The 14,216-nt window shown below is 38.4% G+C and overlaps 1 protein-coding gene across 7 annotated transcripts in view; it reads right to left on the reverse strand.

Moving 5' to 3' along the window:
* The window catches only part of QTGAL (queuosine-tRNA galactosyltransferase), a 131,493-nt gene that overhangs the window by 31,361 nt on the left and 85,916 nt on the right, over positions 1–14,216 (reverse strand). For all 7 annotated transcript variants that reach the window (XR_015703206.1, XR_015703205.1, XR_015703207.1 and 4 more), the window contains one exon: positions 6,477–6,572. Coding sequence is in view for 4 of the 7 variants with exons in the window: in XM_087750721.1 (XP_087606847.1) it covers positions 6,477–6,572 (96 nt within the window). In the remaining 3 variants the exon portion in view is untranslated. The remainder of the gene's footprint in view (positions 1–6,476; positions 6,573–14,216) is intronic.

Genomic DNA, 14,216 nt, shown 5'->3' on the forward strand with positions numbered 1-14,216 from the left:
TCTTGTCACCTTCTCATTGCTCTCTGTTTCTCGCTCCTAGCAGATCGGTGTGCATGAAACAGTACTCCAGCTCCACTGTCCACAACATACGCATTCAGCAAGGAGGTGCAAGCCACCTCCCACTACAACAGGCAATTCTGGCTACACTACACCTTTTGCAGCTCCACCATCAGTACTGGTGAGGAGCATCAGTAGGGATGAAGATACTGATCAGCAGTTTTTGGAGGACTTTTCATGAAAAAGTGGCCCTCTGTGCAATGCTGTAACTAGTAAGACCTGGTGAGAGATCATCTTGTAGCCCTGGGACAACCAACAGTAACTACTACAGGACTTCAGGCTGACGGGAATCTTTTTTTGGTCAGTTGGACAGAACTTACTATTAGGCTGTACAGGCATGAACACAATACAAAAGCTGCCTTTTACTGCTAAACCTAATACAGGAGATGGATTCTGTGGCAGAATCACTCTGTCCCAACTTCCTCATCCACCTTTTTTCCCTCCATTCAGCCTTCTCTCAGTCACCTTTGACGTGTACGCTTCCCCTGTCCCCTTCCAGCTGCCAGGCACTCCAGCAGAGGTGGCAGATCCTGGTGAGCAAAACCAGGGGAGATTCAGCCTATGCAGAGCAGTCTAACTAGTGAAAATGGGAAATCTAACACTGAATGTTCCATATTTCAAGAATACATGCATTTATAGCAAAAAGTGATGACAAACAAGACAAGGGAAGTAAGTCTATCCACACATGAAAAAAACCTTCAGCTTTGGGAAAGCTTAGTCCTTCCTCTTGCTCAGAGGCGTCAAGGAAAATTGGGCTAGAGCTTGGTACACTTTTTGCAAACCAGACAGCAACATCAGGGTAATTGTTGGACAGAATAGGCCAAATTGCTTTAATTCCTCAGAGGAGCCTAAAATTGGTGAATGGAAAGAATGACTCAAAAAGGAAGTAACTTTTGATTCCATACTGACCTGTTTCTTGCAGGACTTCGGAAAGAGTTTGACTTTTGATTCCATACTGACCTGTTTCTTGCAGGACTTCGGAAAGAGTTTGTTTCATTGCTCTTTTTTAAACTAACTCATTTCATACTGCACATTTTAGAACATTCATTAAAAAAAAACCCCACAGCATTAATATTACACTAGAGTTGCATAAAAAGCAGACCAAATGGTGTATATTACAACACCTAAGATTAAAGAGGAAAAAAAATTCTAAACTCAGAGTCATTTAGCAACAAAGAAGGGATGTTGGGTAAAAAAATCAAAGTACTTTTTTTTTTTTTTTAATACGTATGCCAACAGCAACAGCATTTCCTCAAAGTCTTGAGTCTTGGACTTACAGAAATAACACATACAGAGGGGTTGGTTGCATGGAAGTGAACACAAAAGACACCGTATTTTAAAGGAAGAAGTACAGCCTGAGAAACAAATGCTGTTCTGCCAGGCACTGAACTCCCCTACTCACCAAGAAATGCTGTTCAAAGTGTGCTGCTAATGGGGAACAGCTACCAAGCTGCTGGAAGCTGAAACTCAATAAGAAATTGCAGCGCTGCTCCAATTTAAATGTAAAGGTAAAAAAAAAAAAGGAAACAAAGTAATTTATCAAGAATTATCAATCCTTCGGTCTTTCTCTAAAGACAAGTTTTGTATTAAATGTCAATTGTATTTTTCTTTTGTAATGAACAACTTCTTATTGAAATTACTTATTTCAAGGAGAAATTATCGTTAATTGAGAATACTCCTTAGTTTAACTTCCTGTGGGATAGTCACCAGAGGCATGCAAGCAGGCCAGCCACAAGCCAGCCCCACATTAAATAGCTATTAATAGCTTCTCTTCAGGATTATCCGAGATATTCTTAAGTCTCCCTTTCTGCAGATCTGTCACTTCACTTTTTGGCTCCCCTCCAGATCATGTCTTTACATCATTTTGCCTTGATTGTAAGACCTGAAGCCTGTAACATTTACTTCATTGTTTGGGAAACAACAGCTTAGAGGAAACTCCAAAAGATTGCTTTCACCCAAATGTACTGGCACAGAGAAATTCAGTTAAACAAAGATCATGGGGAAGTCAAATGGAAGGGAGGTGTTAAATTCTAAATGATATTTAATAACAGACTAGCAAAAATTGTCATTAGACGGGGGCATGGAGTGAATTTTCAAATACCTTATAAAATGTAATTAAGCACTGGCTCCACCACTTTTTCTTTTCTTTTTAGATCAAATACTGATCTCTGTTCAGCCTTAACTATACCAAGGCAAAAACATTAGTGCCTGTGTTTTATCCAAATTTTCCCCAGAGCACCTTGATAGGTTATTTGACAGACTGCCCATATTTTAATTCATGTTCCAAAAAACCAAATTCCTACTTAGCCTTTTACCTTTCAGGCGTTATTGTAACTGCTGGTCTTTCTGGAGGGAATGATATTTGTGTGCTCTGGCAGAGAAAAATGGAAAAATGCATTAGTTAACACCTAATAGCCTACAAAGTTATCTTAGAGCTTTGCAGCATGTGCTACAGCCTCCTGTGCACCAAAGGATATTTTGACACCTCCTCAACTCATGTTTTTTTGTGACCTTTTATCACAGAAATAGATCAAAACTGAGCTCCAGACACTTTGTTCAGAGCCACAGTTTGTATTCAGAAAGGCCGGTGGCTTATAATATGCTATTCCATCTGGGGCTCATTAAGAATAATTTCCCTCTGTTTACACTTTAGATTAGTTTAGAACTTTAAGGCTGTCATTCTATTTTTAGTTTTCATACACTTAAAAAGGAAGGTTAAATACAGAGGCGACAGGAAATTTGGGACCAAGTTGTGGTAAAACTCTAGAGAAAGAAACAAGTGTGGCCTATTACAGTTGTGATGTCAAGAATACTGCTTGAGCAAAGCCAAGACTGTACAATCTGCCACATTTGCATGGAGTGGAGTCTGCAGGTTAGCAATGCTCATTTATACAGTTCCTAATGCACTCAAGATTTCTTAGAGCATTTATCTAAAACAACAAGCTAGTTGCTTTAGCTTAGTGCCATTACACACAAGCGGCTCGAACAAAAGGAGAACAATGGGGAAGAGACAAGTCATGTGCCTGCCCAGTGATCGCCATTCGGACATTAATAGCAAACAAAATCTGTCGTCCACCTGAAGAATACATTTTGGTTGAAGTACACAAGGTCAGTCGGCTACGATTGCAAAACGTTGGTTTTGTGTGCAAATTGAAGTGCGCTGCCAAACATATGCAGCAATAACTTTGCTAAGCTAATAACAGACACCACGGCTGCCACTGCGCAGGACTTTGTAAGTTCCCTACTTTAACATGATATAGCTTCGAAATCTGCTTTTCATATCACACAAGACCACGTACGTTTTTTCCTCAGCATAACTTTTTGTGATGCTTTTGGACACAGTTATGGATTTTAAACAATGATGCTCGCTGTTAGAAGACACCAAAAAGTATAGGAGCAAAGCCAATCATGCGGATAATGTCACAGACTAATTTTGAAGTGGGAGTTCTGCAGGGTTTAGTAAAGTTCGGCCACCTCTCCAGTAAGGAAGTACTGCACTCTTTATCCAAATCGGTTGGATAACAGGAATATTATTTCCCTTTAGTTTCCTAAAAACTTAAGTCAGAAATAGGGTTCACGTGACTCTCCTCTTAGCAGTGGACACTATTTAAAATGTTACTTTATAGGCTTGTGACCGTTTCTATTGTATTGTCTTAGTCTCGGCACACCATTAGAGCTTGCTAAAATCAACTATTTTTAAGCACTTCTGCTTTAATTATCATATATCAGAGGTTGCATAAATAACACCTCTACCATTTTAGTTAATGAGTGCGTAAAGCAAACCTGTCAGGTTCTTAGCCTCCATTTATGAAGATACTCGTTAAGATTTTGCTTGGACGTTGCCACAGTGATCACATAAAAGGTATATATTTCCAACAACTGCAGATCTTGACCAGAAAGAAAATTTATTTCTAAAAACATTTTGTAAATATTTTTAAAAATCTGTTTCACATAAAGCCTGGATGGAGGAAGAGATACATGCATACATGCATACCTACCTGTAATAAAAAAAAGATTACATCATAACTTACAGATTTATATTTTATCAGTCCACCCACACTATGAACATAAACATCAAATCACAGTTTCTTCCATGGAAGAATCATCTTCCATTTGTTCTAAGCACTGAAATATGAAGAACAGGTGTTTGGATTTAATTCCAAATGAGAAATGCAGCTTTTTGGCAGGGAAACGGTTTAGCAAATGGAGAAGGCTGAAATGTGGAAATGTGTTGGCCTGTTTCTGTGTTTACTTGCAGCAATATGACACTTACAGGTCACACTGTTAAATACTAACTCAAAATGGAGATGGAAGCGATCAAATTAACGTAGTCAAATCATGGGTCAGGTCAGAACATACACACACGTGGATAAGGTCCGTAACAGTACGCAGTACTAGTTTATAACAGCTCTATTGATACATAGAGAAAATCTTTCTTTGCCTCAAAGGAATTCTTTTCAAATGAAAATGAATGACTTAGATCAATGCTAAATACTAAAAGATTTAGGACTGGATTTTGTGTCCTCTAAACCCACATAGGACAAAGGTTTTACTTCATTGCTTATGTTGATGGCTTTGTTCAGATCTGTCGTCACCCTTGTTTGTAGGGTATTTTTTTGAAGGTCCTCTGTTATCAGCCAGAGTTTGAGTTTTGACATGTTGGACACTTCACAGAAGGGACAAACAAAAAGTTTAACTTATCACTGATAATTTTTAAAACTAGAAGGGCATATCATGCATTGTGGTTGAATTAGGATTAAGACTGACAGTGCATTAGGATTAAGACTGACAGTGTATTACACCTGAATAACCAGGGGCATAGTCCCTACACAATTATATATATATAAAGCAAAACCAAAAAAAACCTAAAAAACAGAACAAAGAGAAAAAAAAAACAAACCAAAACTAAAAGCAAAAGCACAGAACAATAATATGTTTAACAACCTCTTGAACTTTATCATTAGGCTTGCTGATCTATTGTTGTTACTATGTTTTAGCTTGCTTGCTTGCTTGCTTTTTTGAGCTTACTAACAACGCTCAAGAAGTTAAGTCAAACATTCTTCAGAGAATGAAAATACAATGATAAGGAATAATAAAGAAATAAAGAGCATGGGTCAGTGAATGTAGATTGTATTGGGAGCCAGGCACCATTCCCAGCTCCTCCACTCACCCACCATGTAATGAAGGGCAAATCTTTTCATTGCTCTAAACAATTCTGTTCTCTGTCCACCGTCTCCTTAAATTTTAATTTTGTTGGCAGCCCAAAGAATAATATTTGTATATCCTTATACATACATATACATGTGTATGTCTGTATGTATATATACACACTGCATGGCACAGGAGGGCTCTGTTTAGAGGCTATAAAAAGAATAATAATCATAATATGTTGTAGTTTAAATAATAAAATAGGAAATGGCCTTAGCAGATTTTTTTTTAAGAGTACTATTAAATGAAGGCTTTCAAAAAAAAATTCAGAACCATCCATTCTAACCCTAAAATCTCACCAGAACCACTGGAAGCAAAACTCCTCAGGTCCAAAACCACACAGAATGAATCCAAATGCATCTGAATTAGGTCTATTTGCCAACATATTTCTGCTCCGACTACAAAAAATACTGCCAATAGACATCCCTGGATTTTATTCCATAAACATGCCGATGAGCCTAAAGCAACCAAATTAAATTGAACTCATACTGGAAATCTATAAAGAAAAAGAACACCTGTCAGTGGAAGAACACTTCTCAGATAACGGTCGTTTAATTTGTAACCTCACAGTCCTGATCCTTGAGGAAAAGCTACTTAATGTCTTCCAAGGGCAAGCCTTAGAACTAAGATTGACAAGTGGAAAAATGAGATTTAATGATAGTAGTTTTTAAGGCACATTGTGACCTCCCCTCCTTGTCTTTCTTCATCTTAGGGACAGAAATCTTTCCCCTTAGGAGAATGTATTACTGTCTCTTTGCCATCCTGCACCTTTCCTCCTTCCAATCTCTTTCACCACATCTCCCTTACCTTTCAGAGATGGTTCACAATGAAACTATGAGCTGACGTTTGTTTAGCTTTCAGATCTGCTGCATCTATTTCAGGAACTAAAGAGGAGTCTGAACCCTTCTTTCATTTTTCCAGGTATGTTGACAAACAGGTATTTTTCCAGGTATCTAACAAATGTGTTAGATTTATCTACAAACCCCATCTCAGTTATGTCCTTCAATCACCAGAGTTACCCCAAAACAACTGTACTTGGTTAATGACCGTTTTTTTAAAAAAAAACAAGTACATGGTACGACCCAGATTTTTTTAGACGTCAGTTTTTACCTCTACCCCTTTGCCTAGTGTTTCTTAATAACAGGTTTAGGGCTTTCAGAGGCTATTAGACAAAGATGGTTCCTGGACTACATATCATCTGTAGCACTCACCTTTCCACCCTCATCAAATTTTCCCACGTGAAAAAACCATTCTCGAGAACAGAACCAGGTTGGCATGATCACAGTAGGTCCATGGGAGGTAAACACCTAGGAAAAAGGTGAAAAAAGCCAGTCTTAATTAATAGAATGTCAAAACCAGCATCTGTTGGGGAACAACGTAGACGTTATGCATTCACCTGAAATCCTGCAAATACTTATGCCTATACTTAACCTTCAGCAATTTTAAGCACTAAGAAATGCAAGTGCTTAAAATTTAGCATGTGCTTAGTGGGGTATACCACCACCTTTGAGGTGTCACAGCCCAACAGATAAATCTGCTTCCTGCTTCATATTCCATAACCTTCTCTTCTAGCGTAAGTTGCAACACGTGCAGAGTACTTCAAAGTTTATTTCAAATTTAGAGAGGTACATTGGAAATCACACTTCTATTAATAATGGCGATGTTGATATTGAAGTGAATGAATTGAGAAGAATCTTAAAAATCTGAAGTTCTTAAACTTAACCCTACAATTGCTGTGCACTGATTTTCCATTTTATATTCCTTATCCATATATTAAGGAGGAACTTCAATTGATCTTTTATTTCTGCCAAAGACACTTAAATGTTAATCAAGCTTGGACAAGTAAGACGCAATTTATTTTAAACACTACCAGAGCACTATGGATTTGCTACCCAGTGGTACCTCCCTTAAAAGGTTGTTGGAAAGAAAATGCTTTAGGGACTGAAAAAGGAGTGGCTATTAATTTCATCCTCTTGACTAGTGACAGCCAAGAGCTATACAAATGGTTCTTTGCAGCTTTAAACAAACTCGGTGTAAACACAACTATGAAATAAACCAGAATCTGGATTACGGAAGGTAAACTGGTTTTTTCTTTTATTACAAGATGAAGTATCTAGCCAAACAAGAGACTGAACTTGTCAAACAGAATGTGCAAAGTTAAGACAGGAGACGGTGCCTGCTTCCAACAACGACACGGGAAATAAAGAGCACGGCCTGGTTTACAAGGGCAGAAGAAAGAAACCTCGCAATTACTGCCAGTCTTCCAACACTAATGAAAATGCTGATCTTATGAGCAGATGATTTCATAGCATGCTATAGTGGTAATATTAATATTCCTGTATGGTTGAAATTTTTAAACATCAGTGCACGAACATAAATTTTATCACGCGCATCTAAGCACTGACATTTTAAAGGTGTTCCTCTTGATTTCAACCCGGGATGGAGCTCCTTAAACTCTTCTTATGTCTGACAGCTTCAGTTTCCAACAGATAAACACAGATTTAAAGCCCAAATTTTACACGCTCAGTTCTATACAGACACTTAGACCAGCTCTCCAAGCAAATTAGATTAGAAATCTAATCAAAATTCAACACATGATCTTTTCTTATGGGACGACTCATCTGACCGAACGCAGGCATTCACCTTAGGGTGAAACACACTGCGTGCTAACTCCAGGAACATGATGATAGAACTTCACGATCCGTAAAGGGGTCCTAGGGTCACTCATCTCGATACAGACACTTCAATTTTAGGCAGTCATATTTATTCAGAATAATCCTATCACTCAATGGCTATGACTTCACACATTAGCAGCTTGTTCATAACTGAAATACACTAGCTTCAGAGATGCTAAATGTCAAAAACTCCCCCAAAAAGTCAGTGGGAGCTGAAAGAGTCAAAACAATCCCAGAAAACCAGAGCAGACCTGATTAGTCAGTACATGGTTATTAGCTCCACACTAATTACAAGGGCGATTGAGTATGGCCTGAACCAAACAATGCCCAAACAGTAATCCCAAATGAAAACAACAGTAGGGAGAAAAGCTAGGCTAGAATGCACTGCATTGAGTCTCATTTCTGAATGGAAGAAAATCTTCAAAAGAAAGTCTGGAGCCTATTGGAATATGTGAAATGTGTTCGGAGAGGCTAGAATGCCATTTCCTCGGTGCTGCCAGATTCATCAGAGCACATCAACGCACTTAATCTTAAAGATGTAGCTCAATGTAATCAGTCAGGCTCACGTGCAAAGAGCATACACCCAAAATATCTGTGTTCCGCTGACGTATATTACTTAAGTGAAACCAAACAGAAGACATTTGTAACACCGAGAAAAGAAAAAACATCAAAATGTCGCTTCTGTTAACAGAGAGGATATGATGATGATTATATAGTAGAGCATCACACACCGCACACACTGACGTCTCTCCTAAATCAGACAGGGCTCTACGGCTCACTGTCCATCTCAGAAAAAGATACTAGAGGGGAATCACGCAGACAAAGCTGAGACTGATGATGAGGTGGCTGGATTGCCATGTATGATTTCAGGGTCTTATCCTTCAAGAAAATCTTTGAACCTGGAACAGTACACCAGCTAAGAGTCAATGAACTGATAAAAAAGCTTTTTCTATATGAATATTTATAATGTGACATCGAAATAAACTTTAGGAAATTTACATTTGTGCTGCTGCCACAATGGACAAAGCCATGCTACCTCATCCCTTGCTGAAATTCTTTTTTTTTTTTTTGTTAGCTTAGTTTTCAGCTGGATCTGCTCCCTGATCCAACTAACCACAAAAACACCAGTGTTACCGCAAAGGAGGATGTAGGGAAACAGGGCACCGAACACAGAGAGGACAGCAAGACCGTTCTTTTCAGCAGCAGTATAGATAATCCATAAATAATCTTTAAGATGGTGGAACTGTATGCTCAAAGGCTAGATTTACAGTACACCTATATTAATTTAAGAGCTCTCCCACTCCTCCTGCCTCTGGTTATGCATCCCAGTCACTTACGACAGCACTGGCACTCACCTGACCCCATGGGCAGCTAGATCAGAGCCCCACAGCAGGAAGAAAGCTATTCTTTTCTTTTCTTTTTTTTAAGCATTAGTTTTCTATAGCCTGAGTTCTCCGAACGGGTTCACTGTGGGGTCAGACTAGCAGTACTGCTGACATACTGGAGGGGGAAGAAACAAGCTTTGGAGAAGAAAACAAGACCTCCCTTTTTGGTCACTGCCCACAGTTAATCAGTCCAGCTGTACTATAAAACTGCGCCCTCCGACTGAACGCTTACAGCCATGGGGGCAGAACTGGCTCAGGAAAAACACCAAACTCCTAACAACTATACTGAAACTCTCCAGCATCTGCCAAACTTTTGAAAGCTACCTTCAAGAGCTTTTGAAATTTCATCTTCAAGAAAAAAAAAAAAACAAAAAAAACAAACCAACCTCAGCCTTCTGCAGTTTGGAAATTCTAGATTTCAGCTTCGTTTAGTCAGACGGGAAAGTCTCCTCTGGATTTCTTTTTTGCCTACTCTTGTCATACACACTTGACAAGGTGTTAAAAAAACGGTCGACTTGGCTGACTGTGATAAAAACTGCAACTTCTCACTTTGTGAGATTGCCACTCAAGATTTTACCCATAAATCTTTTAGATTGCGTGGACTGGAACAAGAGAAGCAAAGAGGGCATGCTAGCCTTAATCTGAAAATCACTCAAAAGCAGAATTTGAATTACGATGCTGCTCTGTAACTGCTATGTTTAGTTTTCTTGGAAACATTCTCCAGCTCTGCCCAACAAATGTCCTGTATCACCCTGGAACCTCAATGGGTTTTCAGTCCTCCTCGAGGAGTTACTTCAGCATATTGGAAAGCAGTTTGGACCTGTGAACCTTTCTCACGCAGCTGTACGGGAAGATTAATGCTTATTAATAGCTGTCATTAATTGCAGTATGCTGTAAAGATTATCTACGTATCATCTAGTTGAATGAAGCCAACTTGTTAAAAACTAACTACAGAGCTTGTAGATGAAGGTATAAATCTGTTCAGATTTAGAATTCCTGAAGTGTTGTCATAACCAAATTGGAATCCACCTTCATCAGTTCCAGGTGACAGAGACAGGCTGCCACTTCAGCACCGTATTTGTTAAATTATTCAGAACTTTTATTGTCATCTGGTTTTATTCCAAGGATCAAGTAGCAAGTAATTGAAACCGATTTACTCTGGTTTGTTCTTGCTAACTGGCTATCGAATTACAGTCAACTATTACAGAGAGTCTCTGAAAATAAATCTAAAGAATATAAAGAGCTGATAAAGTGCCTTTCATTTGTTGTGGTTCGAAGCTGTCAACAGCACATGTAATTCTGGTCCCCACCGATGCTCACTTCAGATCATGTCAGCATTCAATAAGGAATTTAAGTTCCGATACTGAGAAAGGCATTCCTGTGTTTATAGAACTCTTCAAGGAAAGTTCTATTTCCTGAAGCAGCAAATCAAAATCTAAGAGCAATGTGGCAAAAGACTACGTGCAGATGGTGAAACAACCTTATCACACGATGTCATGCAGAATGCAGGCAGGAAACCACGCAGTTCACAAGAGCAACACGTTTAACCAAGGGCCCAGACTGCTTTCCAATGTAACACGTTAATTCCCCAAAATACACTACGCATTTAATTCTACTTATGCTATAGCATTTGTGAAAATTATATCCACGCAGATCAAGGATTAGAAACAATCTCCTATGTTATGGTAAACAAAGTTTTCCAATACCCAGGGTCATACATGAACATGTTAGAAGGTGAAATAGAAAACAAAACAAACAAAAAACCACATGGTGGAGGGCCGCAATGATTTTGTGAGGTGTAGGCAGCCCACAGGCCAAAGGACATCGCTCCTGACTTAGAAAAAGTTATGTGTAAAGATACCCGTGCTTTAATTCAGCAGTGAATGTACCAGGACCTCATTGCTAAAGATTACCAGGTTTACATTCAGAATCAGGTACGTGCATTAGTGTGACAGAAGAGGTACGGAAGGCAGGGCAGGGACGGAAAGACTCCTTATCCTACTTCAAAAAAGTATTCGGCAAATAAGATTTTAAAAAAAAAAAAAAAAAAAATTACAACAAACTTTCTTAAGCTTTAAGTAACCTAAACACCCAATCTGGTATGGATTACATTCAGTTAGTTTATATTGTGCTGAACTGTTTAACCCTTTCATATGCCTATCTAAATAATTGCCTGTATCACCTAATCATTGCATGCTTCGACATTAGCTGAAAATCCCTGCTCTAAAGAAGCCGGGATCTGGCACAGCAAAAAGCACATGTCAGAAATAAAACATGCCATGACTCTCCATACTGAAAGGTTGATATATACATAGTAATTCTGGTACAGGCTTGACTAAAAATCAGCATTACTTAACCTTCACAATCCTAAACTCTACTTAGCAACAAAACTAATCAAAAAGAATTCAAGAGTCCTGAGAATTGCTAAAGCCAGCGAAAGCAGAGAGCATTCAGCACCTCCGAGAAGGCGTTCCAGTCCTGCTCCTGGAAAAACTATGACCTGCAGCTCCCACGATTTCCTCAGGATTTGAAGCCTTGACGGAGGATGAGAAGTTTCACAGTTTGCAGGAAACACGGGCTCTTTGCAAGAACGGAACCAACGACAGCAGCTGTAAGATGCCGCCGTCTCAGCTGCTGTACCTGTTTTCTATCCAGTGTCTCCTACCACCGTTTGAAGGGACCTCTCTCGTTCGTTTTCCGTAACAACTAACTAGTTATACAGCTAGTTCCCTTTGCAGTACATAGCTGCAGAGCATGTCCAGATGGTCTGTTACACCTCTGAGTACAATCCCTTCCAACATTTCAAAACTTAATTGGGGTTCAAATTAAGACACTATTAAAAAAACCAAAAAAACCCAAAAAATCCCAAACCAACAAAACCCCACTTTTATAACCCTTCTATAACTCTTTAAGTGACCTCTCTCTCTTTGGTCAGTCTTCCACACAAACGCAGTCCAATGATCAAATTGTAGTAACAATAATTTATGTTTGATAATTTTACCTACACTGTACGATTGACAATTAATTTTTTTGAAATATATGTAAAAAGTCTTAAGCCTATTCAAAGGTGCAGCCAGTCAATAGTATAGAATAGAATACCTACATAACAAAGTATTACATGACCTATGGAGTGCCAGGAATATACATAAATATTAAAAAAAAAGAAAAAAAGATTCTGCATTCAAAGTTATTAGAATCCTAGCTGCACAGGCTAAATAATAACACTTGAAAGTGTTCACTTTCATACATAGGCTGTTTTCCCGAAAGCCTAGAAGGTTAACAAAGACACAACTGTTATTACATGAAAAGCCGATGTTTGCTTTTTGTTTTATCTTTTTATGCAGATTGAAAAGAAAAAAAATGTTCGTTAAAACATTTATGGTATATTTTAACACTTCCTAAAGCATACCTAAATCCTGAGGGACATAATGCATGAATCGCCCATACAAATCCCTGCTCCCCACTTCCCTACATCCCAACACTTCCAGTTCTTACGATGTAAGCAGAGGACGGTTAATGGGAGGAAAGCTGGGAGAGCAGGAGTGCTGGGAATAAAAAGCTGAATTTGTTTGAACCGCTGTAAGGAACTCCCTTGTCCCTCACAGTTTATTACATTCTTGGTGCTTTTCACCAGGCCACTCACTTCAAGAAAAACACGACAGTCCTTTTTATAGCTATTTGACCATTAGACCAAAACATAAAATTCTATACAAGTAGTATTCCCGATGTTATATAAAATTTAATAATAAGGCTCTGCACTGTTGGATGTGAAACCACCATCTGAAATGAGTAAGAGAGTGTGTACCAACATGGCATCACCTCCTCCTGATACCTCTGGCTACAACAGAGTGCCACAGAGAATGAAATGCAGGGGACAGACTTCTGATATCAGGCTGCACTCTACCTACCTTTTTTTTTTTTTTTAAATCTGCTGCTGAAAGGAAATCTATTTACAAATTTTTCAAAGGTAAATATATTTAACTATGGTTTTATAGTCTAATACATACGTACTGAATTAGCTGTGTTTTTGCTTTATGTGAGCTAGCCCATGCCAGCCTCATTGTGCTGGATAATTGAGAGCTGACTATACTGCTGAATATCTCTTTTTTTGTAGTTGAATGCTCCTAGTAAAACGCAATAGCAAGCGCCATTCTTCTAGTCTTTTTCAGAGCTTTTATCTGCTAATGACGATGAATTAACCTACTGCTGAAACCAAAAGAATAGATGCATGCAAAGGGAATAGCCTGTATGAATTTAGCATGTCTTACATCTTTTTTTCTTGTCTGTAAGCTGCTAAAAGTGGTTTTTGTAACATCCATGCCTTAACAAGTCTCTCTAATTCTTGGAGACTTTCCAGTATTTAAAGAGTCAAGTATTTACAATAGAAGAATTACTCCATCCAGTAAAATGAAGCATTCTGTACCAAGAGGTTGTCTGCTTGGCTTGCTGTTTATGCTGAGCTTTTACCACGAAAGAAAGCAAGCAATATGCTTAAAGTCTTCTTAGCAGATACTAAATTGTGGTTAGAACAAACAAGAAATCTGCTAAGAAGCAACACTGACCAGTGCTCATGTAATCTGTCTTAAAAATTATCTTTCCATTTGACTTTTGGATGTGTCCTTTACTATTTTCACAAGATGAAGACTGAACAGGTCTTTTAGATTTTGAGATAGTACCCAAATGAAGGTAACATAACTGAAATATTCCAAGTTATTACAACAAAATATCTATTTACACAGCGATTTTCATCTCAAAGATCTATGAAAAGCAAAAGACGACATAAATGTCCTTTTTGCAATGATAGGACAATTCTACTCTTACAAAGAGTTATAAAATCAGTAGTGTTCAGAAGATTATTTGAAAGTAGGTATTATTCATTTTCTGTCTATAA

This window comes from Nipponia nippon, unplaced genomic scaffold, assembly GCF_047370975.1.
Source record: "Nipponia nippon isolate SJK-2023a ecotype South Korea unplaced genomic scaffold, ASM4737097v1 scaffold_14, whole genome shotgun sequence".
In the NCBI taxonomy this organism is placed as follows: domain Eukaryota; kingdom Metazoa; phylum Chordata; class Aves; order Pelecaniformes; family Threskiornithidae; genus Nipponia; species Nipponia nippon.